This window comes from Salvelinus alpinus, chromosome 8 (genome assembly GCF_045679555.1).
Source record: "Salvelinus alpinus chromosome 8, SLU_Salpinus.1, whole genome shotgun sequence".
NCBI classification, from domain to species: Eukaryota; Metazoa; Chordata; class Actinopteri; order Salmoniformes; family Salmonidae; genus Salvelinus; species Salvelinus alpinus.
The window spans coordinates 28,434,807-28,453,028 of NC_092093.1; the positions used below are offsets into that span (position 1 = coordinate 28,434,807).

Genomic DNA, 18,222 nt, shown 5'->3' on the forward strand with positions numbered 1-18,222 from the left:
CTATAATTCATTTTGGCTGTTGTTTTGTCTCATCTTTGGTCCATTGTGTTGGCAGTTCTGCTGGTGGTCCCATATAAACAACTCTGAAAGGGGTTCCCCTCTCCTCCTGTCTCTCTCTCTCTCTCTCTCGCTCTCTCTCTCTCTCTCTCTCTCTCTCTCTCTCTCAGAGAGCCTGTGCCTCTGGTTTTAATGGGGTAATTGAAGTTAGAGGATGCCTGGTTCTGGTGTTGGGTGCCAGGAAGGACCAGCTCTGTGTCTCTGACCCCTGCAGTACAAAGGGACCTTCTCATCCTCCTCTCAGAAAGCTGGGAAGAGTAAATATTTAGCAGGCTGCACAACAATGGCTGGCCCAGAGAGAGAATGAGACTTTCACCAGAACTCATGGCTAAAGGGACATTTGGCAGAGGGGGGGACTAGTTGGCTATTTCTGGAGGAGGGTTTTTTGGGGGAAAGGAATCTCTCAAGCTGAAGTCTCATTTATAGGGCGGGGTTTTCACCAGAACCCACAGCAGCCACTAAGGGGACTTTCTGTCTAAATATATATTTAAGATCTTTCACACTGTTTGAGCGATCAGACATCCTTTCTGTCAGCGCTCTCTCTCCTCTGTTTGGAAAACTCCATTATGGCACATGTTTCTTTCTTCCGTTCTTTTACCCCCCTTTTTGACATTCTAACACTGACACAATTGTGTGTGTGTCTCTGTGTGTGTTTGTATTTGTCTTTTTAAAAGTAAAGTTACCAGCCTTCCTTTAGACACACTCTGGATGTCCTTTCTCCCCCCCCCCTCCCCCTCTTCTCTCCTATGTTAGATTAGTTGTTAAGTTGTAATCCTTTGTACACTAGGCCTACATCACAATTAATGCCAACAATGAAAACGGGGTTCCGCTGTCTATAGGCTTCAGCCGGGTTCCATTGGAAAGGCCTTAAAGCAGGTCTTTGTCTCCCGTGCGCCATCAGTGTGACTGACATGAACAGGCCAGAAGACTGCAGGCGGCATAGGGCTTAGTGTGCGAAGGTTGTTCCCTGGCCAGGAGGAGAGGGAGCAAGCATGGGGCCATATCATTCAGATCAACACAGTGATTTACTGTAACTTCTAAATCCTCATAATTTACTGCCATAATTACTCCTCCAAAGGTGTGAAGTTCTTCAACAAAACGCATTGTGCCGGGGTGAATGGGCCTGACCCCTCATTCCAACCGTTTCCACTCCGAGAATCATTCTGGCTGGCACGGTTACGGCTTAGCGCTCGCTGGCTGCCACAGCAGAGAGAGGTATAGAAAGCCCAGTCCAGGGTCACTGAGCCTCTCAACACTGGGACAGCTTACTTGGGACAGCTTACTTACTACCACTGACACAGAGTGGGGGGAAAGAAGAAGGGATATTTTGCCATGGTGTAGATGGCAGTAAAAAGAAACTCTAGCAACAATTAAGAACACCCCCCACCCCACCCCCACAGGGATGCTGGCCCATGTTGACTGCCAAGCTTCCCACAGTTGTGTTAAGTTGGCTGGATGTCCTTTGGGTGGTGGACCATTCTTGATACACACAGAGAATCTGTTGAGCATGAAAAACCCAGCAGCGTTGTAGTTCTTGACACAAACCAGTGCGCCTGGCACCTACTACCATAACCCCGTTCAATCTTTTGTCTTGACCATTCACCTGCTGAATGGCACTCATACATAATCCATTTCTCAAGTCTTAAAAAGCCTTCTTTAACCTGTCTCCTCCATTCCGATTACACTGATTGAAGTGGATTTAACAAGTGACATCAATAAGGGATCATAGCTTTCACCTGGATTCACCTGGTCAGTCTATGTCGTGGAAAGAGCAGGTGTTCTTAATGTTTGTACACTCAGTGTATATAATTGCATCACTGAACGTTAATGTTCGGTTGTTAATGATGGATTGCATCATGGTACAGAGGACAAAGACCAGTCATCGCTGGCTAGAATCCTCCAACACTCCTCTCCAAACAAACAATGTCTTTGTTAGAATGCATAAGCATGAGTAGGAATCAACACTTCAAAGGGAAACGAATGAAACAAACAGACAGGATGGATATGGAAAATAACAGGCTGGCAATCTGTCTCTGTGTAGGGTTTTTAATTGGTGTGTTGTACTTAGTCCAGTTAAAGCTGTGTTGTTGGTCATGCTGCTCTAGCAGACTAATGGGCTGAGTATGGAGCTAAGTGGGTGCATGTCCACAGCTGTGCCAGCCAGCCAGCCAGTGGTTTATGAGCCATTCTCATTCACTTGTTCCTTAACACTCTCCCTGCTTGATTATGGATGTGTAGCCTTGGTGTGTGTACGTACATGTGACACAAACCCGGGGGGGAGGTATTGCATATGTGTTTATGAAAGAAAAAAACCCATCTCCAATACCTTTTAGGGGGAGGCATGTTGACCCAAAGCATGATGTAATTCAATAATCCTGTCACTATAATTTTCCCACTTCTTTTAATGGGCAGGAGTTTAATCCAGGTTCTGTAGCAGGGCCCCATAATTTTCTCTGGGCGAGGAGTTTTTTTCACTGTTTATAAATATTTATGCACATAACAGCTAATAAAGTCAGGTCTGACTAGGAACTGGACAGCTTTCCAGTTTTAATTTTGAAGATATTATATATTGTTGGTGGAGACGCCAAAAAGCTGTATCCACCCTTTTAATAATAATAATAACAGCTTGTTTTCTCATGTAAATTGAAAATGACAAACAGACCTTCACCCCTATAAGTATGCATATACATACTCTCTTACATACACAAACATACCCTCATATGTCCATGTCTGCTCCGTACCCTGATGCTGTGAAGTGGGTGGATGGAAGGGCCGGGGCATTCTATACAAACACAGGGAGTTGTGAGGAGACACCTGTAGCTCTCAAGCCTCTTTCTCCTTGGCTCCTGGTACAGTATCAGTGTCCTTTTGATGTACGATTTGTTATTGGTTTTGGGGCCCGGGGCAGCAACATCTCAAATGTGTTAAGTGGATCGGCTGTCAGAAAGCCATTCTTTGTGAGTGATTCTTTTAGTATTATTTGTTTTTACTTTACGGATAGGGACTTTGAGATTAGCCCCCCCTTTCCCCACACTGCCCCCCCCCCCCCCCCCCCCCCCCGCACCTCTTCTATCACAGTGAAAAGACACACACACCCCATCCTCCACACCCGCAGTATCAGGGCCACATGTGAATGTGACAGACAGGAGTACACACATGTGAGTATTTATAGTCTACATTTGTCAAAGCGCACATTTATCATGTGGCCCGCTGGTGTCAGTGCTGCGTTCCCATGTCTCTCTCCCTCTGCTGGTACTCAGCGCGACACCCAGCACCTGCACACCTGATACACACACATACACACACACACGTTTTGCCTTACATTGATAAATGCACCCCTCACCACAGAAATCACTCGGAGAACTCGCAATCTATCCAGTCTGGTCCAGGAGAACTCGATGGGCCTAACTTTTACAGTAATTTTGTTGTTTGGTCTTAAGATTGTAAGGGGAAGAATTTGAAAGGTTTGCTCCGTCAAACTTTCGACCCTAGCCATTCTCTACATATGGCAGGGATAAGCCTTAAAGAGAGAGAAGTGTTGTGCCTTCAGGGCTGAAGTGAGTTTTATTTGGAACCACTTAAGACCTGTGTATTTTTTATTTAACCTTTATTTAACTAGTCACTTAAGAATAAATTCTTATTTACAATGACGGCCTACCCCGGCCAAACCCGGACGATGCTGGGCCAATTGGCCCAATCACGGCTGGATGTGATACAGCCTGGATTCGAACCAGGGACTGTTGCACTGAGATGCTGTGCCTTAGACCGCTGTGCCACTCGGGAGCCCTGAAATTGCTTATTTTGGCAAGAATGGTAAATAACCTCTTGGGCCTTTTAACCAATCATAAAGTGCACAGAACTGTCTTAGAGTGCCCGTAAAAGTGTAATTACACCAGTCCAAGACCAGCTTTTTACATTGGTTGCCATTCTTTACTAAACCCTCGTAACAACGTATAGCTGGTTAGCTGCCAATAGCTAGCTGAATGCCATTACTCAGTCATTCTGGGAAAGGTTAATGCACTGTTCTGTACTGGTCTTGAGGTGTATAGAGTAGTATTACTTAGCTGTGAACAGATCTAATAACTGGGTCTGCACTTACCGTGTAAAAACCAAAAAGAGAACGAGGTGGGAAAGGAAGAGAGATGTGAAAATCTTATTGTGTTAAAATGTCAACACTTTTCCGTTTTTTTTCTGTTCTGGAGGAGCAGCTGCGGAGACCTAAGCCCCGTCTCAGTGGTTTACTCCCTCCGTAGGGAGCATGACAGAGTCCAAATGCCAGCTCTGCCCCAACCCTCCTAAAAACAGAGAGACCCATTAGTAAGGCAAATACACACACACACACACACACTCTAGCCCTCCCAAACCAGAGTCTCATTAGTGAGGCGAATTCACCCCAACCCCGTCAGAAAGTCTGCTTGTCCTTGGGCCGCTGAGTGAAATGACACAGGATGAAGTCATTCCATTTATGTTGGCACAGAGACCGGGCTGATGCCATGCCTGCCAAGAGTTCTTGGACACGTCTCACGATGGTGAGAGGGACAGGAACCAAAAGGTTTGTGCCGCAGTACGTTGGACCAACGTCCAGCATTGCCTTTGTAAAGCCTGTGTTGAAAACCCCACTGAAATAAGACAGGTGGTGACGTTGAAGAATGCATGACGATGAAAGTTGGGAGAGGTTCCTGTTCATGTCTCCTCTCCTAAAGCAACTTTTTTTTACATTATTATTTTTGGATAATGTGTGTACCTTAATATCCATAATTCCATTCATTTTGCACTCTCCCAGTATTTCTGAATGACAGTATTATGTCAGTGGTGTGTGATCTCACACCTAGACTGTTTTGCCACAGAAAATGTAGCGTCATGATTTTTCCTCTCTCTGTCCGGCACTGTGTGACATACCAACCGTGGAATCAGAGGGTCCCAGGGAAATTTGACATCCCCGTACCAAAAGGTAGCCATCGGAGGCTGGCTTTTGACAGACATCCCCCACCCCCTTTCCTTCCCATCAGAGGCCGGAGAGGAGCTGCCCTGTCCTGTGTTTGTAGGGCAGGGGCTAGGGGGAAGTTTGACTCTGGAAAGCTTTGGCTGTGTTTGGGCAATTCATCAAAGGCTCAGCCGACCTGATGAACAAACGCTAAATTTGTGCTCCTCAAAGAGTCTCTTTCCATTACCCCCACAGGCCAACACCAGCCTCCTCCTTTTCCTTCCCCGTCGGCTCGGGTGGACTGCCCTGTCTGTCTCAGCCCTTCGTTAGCATCTCAGCAAGCCCAAGATCAAACAACTACTTCTTCCTTCCACTGTCACTCTCCTCTAGTGTCTGTAGTGCCAGCCTCAGTTTGTTAGTGCTCTGAGAGCCCCCTTCTCTGAGAGGCTAGACAGGGATTAAAACTGTCATTGACCAGAGGACGAACTATACCACGGTGTCTCTTCTGGCACTGAACGTGTTTTTATGGATCAAAAAGGTGCTTAGGTGGTGGGCGTGGCATGGGCCGTGGCAGGGGCGTGGCAATGAGCGTTTGCATTTTAAGTCAATTTTCTGCAATACTACAAATTTCTCCATGGAGCTGAGATGTATTGTTTTCAGTTTTAAAGCTAATTTCCTGCAATTCTACCCATTTTGGCATGCAGCTGAGAGAAAATGTTACAGTTTTAAAGCTATTTTCCTGCGATTCTACATATTCTTTTTGGGTTTTATATTTTTTAAATGTATTTTATTAAATATCCGAAACATACAATATACTTGTAGTGAAGCTGCTCAACAACTACACCATACCAGTCATCCAACAGACTCCCATTCAGAGCAACACACAGAATCATCCAGGGTCAATTCCCAGCTCAAGGGCACGTTGACAGATCTCCCACCAGGCCAAAAAACGCGAACCCGAACACCCCAAGATCCCCCCACAGTTCCCCAATAGCTGTCCCTCAATCATTCGAGACCCCTCCCACCGTTCACCCCCCACAAGAAGAAAAATTAAAATTAAAAATACAATTAATTCCATTCCCCACCCCCAAAAACCCTCCCAATGCACCAACAACCAAGAGAATGAACTAAAGAGAAAAAAGAAAAAGAAAGAAGAAAACAGCGAACAACAATGCAAAAACAATAAGAAAAGTAATACATTTAAAACAAAGGACATCAAGGACAACTAAAATCATAACAGCAATGCCAACAGTATATGTTTGTGTGCATGTCTGGCACTATTACATGTATGTGTGTGTGTTGTTGTATGTGTTTATTTGAATGAGAGTGTGTGTATATGCATGTGTACAAACACCTGCACGGCATCAGCCTCAGGCAAACCAGCATTAGTTGTAAAAACACTGCCACTTAGTGTCATTCAAATGTACTTTTTATTATGTTTTATTTTGACTTTATTTTTGACTTTTATCTTTGACCATCATTCTATCTCCCGCACAGCAACTCCACTCCCACTTGTCTCCAATTCCACATCCCAACCCTCAGCCCATCCCACCCATCTCTGCTGGCCACCCTCTTCGGATTTCTACGCAACATATATCTTTCAACTATGCTGTGATGGTTAACGTACAATTTCAATCTTTCTAATCGAGTAGAATCCACAGATTGCGAGTTGAAGATAAATACTTTTACTAAGAGTATTAGTATATTAGTAATTGACAGTCTCTCCAGATCTCCTAACAGTACTATTTATAGGGTCAATTTTAGATCAATGCTATGCATTTTCAGCCATTCCTGAGCCTGAGTCCAGAAACAGGCTACCGAGGGCAATACCAAAATAGTCTATTGATTCTGTATCCTCACAACAAAATCTGCAGAGCTTTGATGATTTTATGCCCCAAATATTCAACGTTTTGTTGGTGGCAAGAATTCTATATAATAATTTTAGCTGAAAAGCACGAAGTCTTGCGTTGTTTTATATATCAACTCATACACCTTGTACCATGGAATCGCTATATCAAAAATCTCTTCCCAACTATTTTGCAATCTGAATGGCACAGTTGTCAACATCCTGGTCCTCAAATTAAACTGGTATACTTTCCTATTTATGCTATTTTTATTCCTCCGCCAGTTTTAATCCTTATATTGGACAGACAGACCAGTTCCCTACCTCCTCCCGCTGCCACCTGCCTCCTCCATTTTTGGGGTAATTCTGTAATCAATTGGTTGTACTCTTGGATTCAGCAGACCTTCCCATACAATTCTGATAACTCCATAAAGGACATAACTCTACCATTCCAATTTACAATATAATTTAAGAACAAAATACCCTTTTCAAACATCTTTCCCATAAATACAGGTATTTTTTCAACCAGCACATTTGAGTTCAGCCATAATATTTGTTGTAATATTTGTTGTATCTTTTCAGGGGGAAATCGTAGCCAGCTCTGCAATGCTTGTTTGAAAAAGAGACACTTTGAAAAAAGTTTCATTTTCAATGAATCAAAAATGAGACATGGCAATCTGCACAAAGGCAAAGAGGCAATTTTTAAACAATGGATGAGCTTTTCTTAGTAATCTGCTTGAGAACCATTTAGGGTTTAAGTAAAACTTTTGAATAAGTGAAGCTTTTAGAGAGAGGTTTAGTGCTTTTATATTTAATAATCTCATCCCACCCAATTCATATTCATTATACAGATATGCACGCTTTATTTTGTCTGCTTTAGCGTTCGAGATAAATCGAAATATTGTTTGCTCATATGATTTGAAAAATTAATCATCAGGAGTAGGCAGCCCCATAAGTGAGTGAGTAAACTGAGATATGACTAAGGAGTTAATCAGGGCAATTTTTCCATAAATAGACTGGTATTTACCTCTACATGGTTGCAGGATCTTGTCTATTTTTACAAGTTTTCTATTGAAATTCATTGTGGAGAGCTTATTTATATATTTTGTGATATGAATACCAAGTATGTCTACTTCACCATCAGCCCATTTTATAGGTAAACTGCAGGGTAATGTAAAAGTTTTTTAAAGATCCAATACGTAATATTGTACACTTATCATAATTAGGTTTTAGTCCAGAGAGTACGAAAAAGTTATCAAGATCTTCAATGAGACATTGCAGGGATCTAGCTTGCGGACTTAATATAAAACTTGAGTCATCGGCATACATGGACACCTTCGTTTTTAAGCCTTGGATTTCTAATACTCTAATGTCCATATTCTGCCATAGAGCTGAGATTTTTTTAATTTTTATTTAAAGCTAGTTTCCTGGAATTCTATGCATTTTTGCCAAGGATAATGCTGTTTTGCTCAAACATAATATCAAAATGGATACTGCTAAATTGATTGTTTTGGGAATTTTCAATTCTCCCTGACTGTCTAGCTGAATATTATTATAATCATTTTTTTACACAACGCTTAGGTGGCCTGCCCAAGAATTACAATGGCAAAAAAATCCCTGCACTTGAGGAGAAGAGGAAGAAAAGGGATAGAGGTGGAGAGAGAGAGAAAGCCGAGGGTGCACTGCCGCTGTATGTGAAAGGAGGACAAAGGTCCAGTCCAAAGCCCTGACACCATGTGAAATCCTTTGTAAAAACAACTGTAATTAGAGGGCAGAGCCTGCTTTTGTGCCAAAGGGCTTTGTGAGGGTGGTACTGGTGGGGTGGGAGGTTACTTCCCAGTCCAAGGCTGGAGCAAGGCTGAAGAACAACCCTCTGTTAATTGGGTTCTAAGAATCCTTTCCCCTTGTCTTCTGAAACATACACATCTAGTTTTTTTTTTGTTGGTGTGTGTTCTGGGATTGTCGAAGATATGGCCTAGCAATTCATTGTGACCAAAAATAAGTTTGTTCTTGATCATCACGATAATAAGCCTATTCCATCCTTAGAGGACTTGAAAGGAAAGAACAAACCATTTATCAGCAAATGACAAATCAGTCTGTCAAAGTGAGTATAGAACAGGTGCTTGTGATCTCATTTCCACCTCCAAGCTGCCCATCAACACCTATAAGAGGAATGTAGATTAGCATTACGGCCATCCAGCTACACCACCCCGGTATCTCTTTAATTTCAAGGTTTTTCTAGCCTATTTTCATGTTTATCTTCTCTTCTGGGACATGAAGCAGGTCATATGGCTACAGCATGTAGCTGGTTGTGGTTGCACTTTCTCCTGCTACTCCAGCAACTCCTTGCACTTGTTCTTTGGTCCCTTGAATCTCCAGCTAGACAACGAGGATAATTCAGCACAAAGGCTATTCTTCTAACTGTCTGTGGTCATAGGGAGAGATGAAGCCTCAGTTAGTGTGTATAAAGTTTAGTGTACTTTAATAAATGTACAGATTTAGGCCCAACCTAGAGTGTTCTCTTTAGGCCTTGTCTGACTCTGGCAGTAAGTCCTGGCCATCCCTGCGGACTTGGGGAGTGTTAATCGGGTGGGAGATGTCCGTCCTCACTCTGGAGGTGTCAGAGGTATTTGGTTTCCCTGGGTTTCCGAAACTTAGACTCACAGAAGCCACAAAGCAATGTTAGCAATGCTGCAAGATGAGAGTGATACTACCCCCCCCCCCCCCCCATTACCACATGCAGGGGTAACTGCAATGCACAATGGGGTTGTAACATTATCTGACGGATGGTTCCTGCCTGATTTCAGCTTTCACGATTGCCTATTAGGTCACTGTAAATGTGCTTCCAAATCAAAACGAGTTGGATCATGTTTAATTTATAGCAGGAAACTTTTGTGCAGTGCATGTTTTTTTTCTCTCAGCTGTTTGAAGTTTTATGTCCTTGGAATGTGCAAGAGGGAGCGGCTTTGGCTCTTTACCTTGGGCATTTGTGCTGCATTTTGTTTAAGCGTAGGCCTAAATGTATTCTGCATCTGTGCAAACCTGAACGTGTATCTTTTGTAAGGGATCCTTCAGTTGTCCTACAGTATTTTCTGTCACCCTAGTACTTTCAATATTGCTTTGACCCTTGCATTTAGGAAGGACACGCTCCAATAGAGCAGGCTATTGCAAAACTTTATCACATTTCCATTGGTGCTCCAAATTATAACAGGGAACATGAAACAGAAAACCCGTTCTTACAACGGTCTTACTCCAGGTCCATTCCTGAAAGTGTTTAGAAATGTCTCTCTCCTTTTTTTTTCTTTCATTGTTGGCTGACCCCGTCAGTTTGAACTGTGGGTGATCAGTGCTGGGACCAGTATGCTTTAAAAAAAAAAGTATTTATTATTTTACCTTTATTTAACTAGGCAAGTCAGTTAAAGAACAAATTCTTATTTTCAATGACGGCCTAGGAACAGTGGGTTAACTGCCTGTTCAGGGGCAGAACGACAGATTTGTACCTTGTCAGCTCTGGGATTTGAACTTGCAACCTTTTGGTTACTAGTCCAACGCTCTAACCACTAGGCTACCCTGCCGCCCCTTTGATTACAGCTTCATCCCGTTACTGTGCCCTTTGATGTGGTTTCCCTGCAGTCCAGGGAAACCACATCAGTGGCCGCCAGCCAGCCTCTTGTTATTTCAAAGGGGGCATCCTCGCTCGACGCGGATGGCCTGGGCTGACCAGGCAGATGACCACCACAGGCATGGCTGGATACTGATACACCAGGCTTTAGTGTGATAATCCTAGCCACTCATGAGGTTTAATGGGGCTATAGGCTCTGCACTTCAACCATAAAGCCGTTTATTCACACTGAGCTAACTAGCCCGTAATGCAGTGGTTCCCAAACTTTTTCACTCGGCCCCCCCTTCCAGCATTGGCGAACATCCCACGCCCCCCCTGCGCACAGCACTGTTCATGACACAAACTGCTCACACCCCTCGTTGATGGAGAGAATTTAGCAGGTTTAAAGCTTATTTTCAGCAAATCTACACATTTTGTCATGGGGTTCAAAGAACATTTAGCAGTTTTAAAGCACATTTTCTTGCAATTCTATACATTTTGCAATGTCTAATGTATATTCATGTTATATTTGAGTGACTAAAAAATTACAACAATATCTATGGGCAAAAAAAAAAAAAAAAAACATTACCTGACATGGGCTAGTTGATCTGGACATTTCTGACCAATTATAAATAGCTCTCTAAGATATCCAATGACTAACATGACAAGAGGAACTGATGATGCACTACCCAATTTCAAAATTACACCTTGTGTATTCTACTATTACAACTTTCAAGAGTAAGTTTAAAGCCGGTCTGAGGTCCCCCTGCGCCCCACAGTTTGGGAACCACTGCTGTAATGTACACTCAACTGTATATGAATAGGTAATAATCATGTTTGGTCACAGGCACAGGCTTTGTTGTTGAGTGGAACTTTCTTGGTTCTGTGTTATGTAATTTATTCAAATGGCTTGTTATTATTTTCTTTGTGTGTACAGTAGCCTACAGAATGTAGTGTAGGTCTACTGTATTTTTGCTTTGCAAGTAGGCCTACATTAGGCTATACTGTTTTTGTTGGCTAGTAATCACTTAAACAGGGTGAGTGTTTATCGAAAGATTTGTGTTGGATGTGCTACTAGTTTAGCATTAGTATAGGTCATTGAAACTACAGATGTACATAACAAACCACAATGTAGGCCTATACAGCAGTTAGGACTCATTGAAAGTTGACCTGAAAGTTTGCTGCTGGTAAACACAACTGTTCTAAACAAAGAAAACCTAGGTACTTTCCTTGGAGCCAGCACCCTACTGCAGTGCATATTATGGTGTGCTATATGAACTGTGTCCTGATGCTGGCGGACAGCTGAAATTAAAGCCAGGTATAGCCTCTCCCTTTCCATGATTCCATGTGAGGAAGAACCACCCCTGCTGAGCAGAATGCTCTGAGCACAGAAAGTGTCCAAAGATTTTCCAACAGTCCGGAAGACGAGCTCTTTCCGGTTTTCATCTTTTCAATGTGGGAAAGATTGTGATATTGCATGGTGGTGTAATGGAGACATGCAACATGGGCACAAAATGTTCTTGAAATAGTCCAAAGGATATGGTAAACATTTTATTGTGTGGCGGCGGCCCAACTGTTGGTTGGGTATGGTTTTATCAGAAAGTCCACAGTGTGTTTTGAATCAAACCACAGTTATTTCAAGGGAATGGGCAGGGCAGAGAGGTCTGACCTAAAGGGAGGTCTGAGCTAAAGGGGAGTATATTTTAGGGAGTTATTACATTATAGAACCCAGCCAAAGGACAGAACACAGCTGGACTGTAACCTTTAATTTGGTGTAGGCCATGACGTGGGTGGGGTCATAATGAAGTGGTTTGAGGTAAAACAAAAAGGTGTATTGATACCAAAACCGTGATTATTTCACAACTTAATAAGTAGCCGTTGACATCTGATTTCTTTGGTCAGTTTCATTTGTAAACTTGGTGTTAGGTCATTATTCTCTCTTACACATCCCTCTGGCTGGAAATCCGCGTTATAATGCGCTTTACATTTAAAATAATAATTTCCAATTGAGCCGACATACAGTATGCAGCGTTTATCTTGAATGCAGATAGGCGACAAAGCGCCATCGGATTGAATCCTGGCCTTAGAAACCTCTTAATAATAGTCAGTGATTGTCTGAATAACATCCTAAAATAAGCTGCTCAGAAGATTTTCATTTTCCTGTCGTGATTATGAAATAAGTCAGACTCATAACACATTGTTTCTAGTCTAGTTTGTTTTGCTGTTTACTAGCTAGTAGCCTCGTCGGAAAACGACGTGATTTTGAAGGTATGGCAACACGAGACACATGCCGCGTTCTAAACTGAGAACTCGTAACTGAGAACTGGGAAATCTCCGACTTCCTACTTCAGTGCATTTGAAATAACTGGGAACTCGGGAAAAAAGGAGCTGAGACTGAGAAAAATCGATTATAACGGTAATCAAACTCGGAGTTCTAACTCGGGAACTCAGGCCTCTTTCTAGAGCTCAGACTTACCGACCTGAAGATCACTGACGTCATGATTTGACCTCGTATTTTTCCGAGTCCCCAGTTGTTTTGAACGCTCCATAACTAGCTAGTGATGGTAATACTACTACTGATGATGATGATGATGATGATGGACCTCCGTTCCTCCAGCTGCTGTGTGCTGCAGAGGCCTTGATTGGGTTAAAAGTCGACAAGCATCATCATGAACATCCTATCAGTGGGATAGTGCGCAGTCCCACACCCAGACCACCGCCTGGGTTTACGGAGACAGGGTGCATGTATGTGTCATTCCGGCAGTCCGCTTCTCAGTGAGAAACGACGTTCTTTCGCCGCGACGTGTTGCTCTCTTTCGGTGTGTTTTGTTAAACTAGTGGTGGATACTGTAAACGTAATCCGTTTTTGGTCAATACATTCAATTTAGACAGCACGAACGAAACGCAAGCATCCAGAGCTTGAACACTTCGATAAGGTACCGTATCAAAAATCCGTTAAATGTCTGTTGTGCATTGATCCTCTGAAAAATACTGTTTTAAAACCCATAATCTTAATGGTTTATACATGTATATTTGTGTCTGTTGTTCCAACTGTTTTGGATACTAAAGTAGAAGTTTAGGATACGATATAGATAGCTGATTCCTTCTCCGCTGTTACAAGGTATTGGAACGAAATAATGAAAAGTGATGTTTCGCTGAATGGGATGCACCGGTTTTTTGCTGAACGCTGGTGTAGATTCTTATCGGAATGTTTATTTAGAGGCGTTTAGCCTCATCATGTAATCTACATAACTTTAGTTGATCAACATTATATTTGGTAGGTTAATATGGCCATACATCGACAAAACAGAGAAGCTTCTTCAGTGTGACAGCAGCTTAGTTAGAACGTTAGTGGTCACGCAGCCTACTTTTAAAGTTGAAACAAAACTACATTTTACTCAAATTATTTCATATGGTTTCATATCTCATAGTGATGCAACATTATAGTTTATTTTCTTAATTAATCCTAATGCTCTCTCTGGAGCAATGCATTGTAATACATTATGGCTAATGTATAAAATAGAAAAAAGAAATATGCTGCTTGTCTTCATTTCAGCTTCACATTGATTGGTCAAGGCATGATGATGGTATGACACCAAACCAGCTTATTTACCTATTTAACTTGATACAATGCAGTAGCCTTGAGCAAGAACGCCATATAGGTATGTAAAACCCAGCTGTGGAAATGGGCCAAAGTTTCAAGCTTGTCATAAGCTTCTCAGACACTATTAGAATATGAATGTCAAAGTCCTCATAGTCCTCTCAGGCATGTACTTGTAGTTTCCAGGATATATTCTGTTATTTGGCGGAAGTTATTAACTGTCTTGACTGAGTCCTCTTATTAATGATTGTCCTATTAGCTTTAAAATAAAGGGATGAGGGACTTTGCTTCCTGCTGCATACCTCGTAGTTGCACAGGTTCACCCCAAATTAATCACAAACTCAACATGAATGCAGAAAAATGCATCCGTTATTCTAAATCTTTGCAGTTTCCACAAATCTCATTGTGTCGGTCGTAAGCATAGTGTGACCGTCAGTTCTTAAAAGCAAAATGTGTAACATCCCAGTGTTTGCAGATACACACAAAAAAATAGATGTATAAACAGTTGATTAATTAATTAATTGTTAAGGACATGTCGTCAGTGTTCTTTTTTAGAGCAGTCGTTCCACACTGTAATCTATCCGTTGTTTCCTGAGGGCCACAGAGCCCTCTTTGTGTCAGACTACAGACTGGCCTAGATGTCTCACCTGGATTTCAGCGCTCAGTATTGGAGCCCACACAGCCATCTAAATTCCAGTGGCCGTGGAGCAATGTTGAAGGAAGATGTGTACAGGTAGAGGGATGCAACTGATGTTTTTAGCCAAGCATAGTCATGTTTTTCACAGTTCATATCACAAAGATCCAGGCTACTCTCTTAAGTCTCTTTTTCATACTTAATCATTTCATTGCCAGCTTTTCTATCATTGTTGGTAACTTGTGATTTTTGGTAAACTAAAAACATAACCTTCATTTCCCCTGCACTGCCTGCTATTCGGAGCCCTTCAGACAGAGAGAGAAAGTTCTCCTTTCCCCCCCATTCCCACAGCTCTGACCCGACTGGGCTGTCAGTCTCATGTTACCCCCTACCTTATTCATGTTGAGGCATCACAGAACACATTCATTCACATTCACTGCATCATGGCTGTTTCCCTGCATGGAGAAAAGGTTTTATGAGAAGGCTATATTATATATCCTAATGGGTGTCGGTTGAACACAAACACATCCAGTTTAGTTTGGCATCAATAAATTTGATGTCGTCTACGATTGTATGTGTGTACTGGGTTCCTATGCGATCACATGGAGCCAAGCCGAACTTGGAGAAATGGGTCCGTAGTGAGTTTGAGGGAACGTAATTTGCAAGAAGCTGTGTCATGTGTAAAGTTTGTCTTGACAGATGTGAACATTTTTAAATGCAAAATGTCTACAAAGAAAGAAAGTAGCCTTTAAAAATGTTGCATAGTTTATCAAATAGGAAAATAAAGAAGAATAGAAGCCACATTCAGTAGATTTGTTTTTTAAGGCAATATTTATGCGTTATGATATGGTAGTAATAATGTGTTGTGATGTACAGGGGGATTTTCTGCACTGCAGTACATTTCCATCTAGTGCAGTTTCATATCTATCTCTCGGTCCTAGGCGTGATGTGGATGGAGTAGACCGTACTGCGTGGGAACTAGTGAGAAGTAGTTTTTTTCTCCCCACCTCAGCCATTAGTTATTGTAGGGAGATGAGGTTCTCTCAGGACTCCCCGTCACATTAGACTGAGAGAGATTTATTTATCTGGGTTCACGTCAAATCTGTTTCAGCGGGGGTTGGTGTTTGGCTACCTTCCAACTTAACAACCAACCACAACCTGTGAAAGGCAATTCACAACTTTTTTTTTAAGTGTGTCAAGCCATATCATGGCAAAAAGAAAATGTAAAAAAAAAAATCTTACTCCAAAATGTCCCAACTGAAGTCATTTTATATTACACATAGCCTGAAAGTAATCTGTAATAAGAGTCATAGGGGCTGAAATGCTAGCAACATGAACACTTGAAGACCTCTGTTTAATCTTTTTCTGTTGGAAATGTTTTATACTTTTCATAATGTAGAAATAGCCTATCTCATGCTCCCTGAACAGAGGCTGCCAATTCATACCCTATTGTATCATATTCATATCTTATAAATCACACTATTCAGACAAAAATGTAAGTGAGGAAGGTAGAGAAATATGGTAAAGTGACTGACTAATATTTCACATTTAGCTTTAATTCAGAAAATCAATGAGGATTGATCACTAATTAACTTTGTGTTGCATGTATCTGTTCCCAGTCTCCTCCTGGCCTAGAAAGAACAAGTTAATAATCTGTTTTCCTGACTGATCATTGCATTCTGTTTTGATCTGAGTTTTGAGTGTGAACCCTTGTACTGTTTACTGTCTCATTCTCTCCCCTTCGCCCACGCTACTCCCTGGCTCCAGGCCTCCTTTCCTCTCGTTGCCCCACTCAGTTCAGCTCACCAGCTCTGTGTGAATAGAGTCAATGTTCATCTGAATGTCAACATGACTAGCTACAGTTAAGAGCTAACTATTGGCCTGTCTGCTTTACCTCCCCTTTTCCGTTTATGTTCTGCAGAGGAGTGGCAAACCCTGCGCCAGGCCGGCAGGAGGAGGACGATGGCCCTGAGTGACGCCAATGGTGACCTCCTGCTCCTCAGCAATGGCAGCCTGTCACCCAGCGTCACCACGACGGCCAGCGGCCCAGAGGTCAGTGCGAGCCTCAGCAGCACGGAAAGAGGGGACATCAGCGTTGTTTCCACACCCAGAACACAGCAGAGGCAGAGGCACCAACCAAGGCCAACACCACCACACAAGGAGCCGCAGCAGAGATCCAGAGTGAGTCAGAATGGAGGCATCATCAACGGTTCCCTAAGGGGCCCTTCCTCTTCCTCCACCTCCTCACACCTCACAGACTCTCAAAGGTTGTCCAAGCTCCTGCCCTCCACAACCTCCTTCCCCTCTACTCCTCCGCTGTCTCCACCTCCCCCGTGCTGCCACCGCTGTCCATTCCATCCCCCCCTGTGCTGCCACGGCAACCAGCAGGAGTGCCACATCTTCCAGACCCATGCCCCTGCCCTGCCCCTTCACCCGGGCTCCTGCTGCCTGCAGGCCTCTCCTCCATCCCTTTGTTTACACCACCGCTGGCAGGAGCACCTCCAGAACCAGCCCAATGTGGCTGGCCTCAGGTACGTGTGTGATGACTGTGTGTTTCTGTGTGTACGCCAGTTCGTGCTTCTCTCTGCAACAGGGTGGCCTTAGGCATATCTCTATTACCCTGCCTCTCCAACAGAAGCCCTTTCATTGCGTTTCCTTGCCGAATGGGTGCTGACTGAATGCTTACTAACATATCACAGTATTTAGGGATAATGTTAGCGGTGCTATGTAGTACCATTATGTACATGGCTGTTTAAGAATATGTACATGCATGTAACTGTATTATGCCTCAGAGGTACTACCCCAGTTATGCCTCAGAGGAATGTGTTTTGAGTCAACTGTTTATGTAGGGTAGGTTTTAAGTTCTGATAGTGTGATATCTGAAACATTTTCAACATTTGACATGGTTAAATACTAATTTTGCATTACACCATGTCAGTCATGTAACTGCTTGCATGCTACAGAATTGGACCCTGTATTGAGAAATCAATACAAAGTTAGAACTGCCCTTTTCTCCTAACACATATCTAAATTCAGCTCTATAATCTCTCTGCCTGCCTGTTGACCCATTCCTGATTGTTCTGCTGTGTGGAGGTCAAGGTGATTTCCTAGGGAGATAACCTGTGGTCCCAGGGGTGCCAACCCAGCAGATGCAGGGAGGAGGAGGGGTCAGCCAGCCAGGCAGTCAGGGAGCACAATACCAGCCCCAGAGCCACCCCCTCTGCACCCCCAACCCCAATGAAAGAGAGCTTTGAGAGCCCCAGGGGCTGCAGGGCCGCTGTCCCTCCTCAGGCCCCAGCCTGTCCCGTCAATCCACAGGGACTGTCCCCCTGGCCTCTCCCAAGCCTCCCCTCGCTCATCAGCATTGACGCTCTTCTAGGACAGGTGCTGATGGTTTCATGGTCTGGCTGTCCTCTTTCCCAGGCAAACACAATGCAGACAGTACCAACACACAGCTCAGCCAGACGAGATAATCTCTACAAGTATGTCTGGCCGGGGACAGAGGTTTCCTCCTGTGCGGCTTCTCCCTGATGTCATAACTTAAATCATTTTGCGTATTTTA

At 43.2% G+C, this 18,222-nt stretch overlaps 1 protein-coding gene across 3 annotated transcripts in view; it reads left to right on the forward strand.

The window, feature by feature from the left end:
- Positions 1 to 18,222, forward strand: part of LOC139582866 (protein dispatched homolog 1-like) — a 74,621-nt gene that overhangs the window by 31,708 nt on the left and 24,691 nt on the right. The window contains exons 1-3 of one of the 3 annotated variants that reach the window (XM_071413273.1): positions 13,128 to 13,361; positions 14,631 to 14,759; positions 16,582 to 17,191. In XM_071413273.1, the coding sequence (XP_071269374.1) occupies positions 14,750 to 14,759; positions 16,582 to 17,191 (620 nt within the window). In that variant the 5' untranslated portion in view covers positions 13,128 to 13,361; positions 14,631 to 14,749. Of the gene's footprint in view, positions 1 to 13,127; positions 13,362 to 14,630; positions 14,760 to 16,581; positions 17,192 to 18,222 lie in introns of those variants that run through there. The other 2 variants (XM_071413274.1, XM_071413276.1) reach the window with 2 other exon arrangements.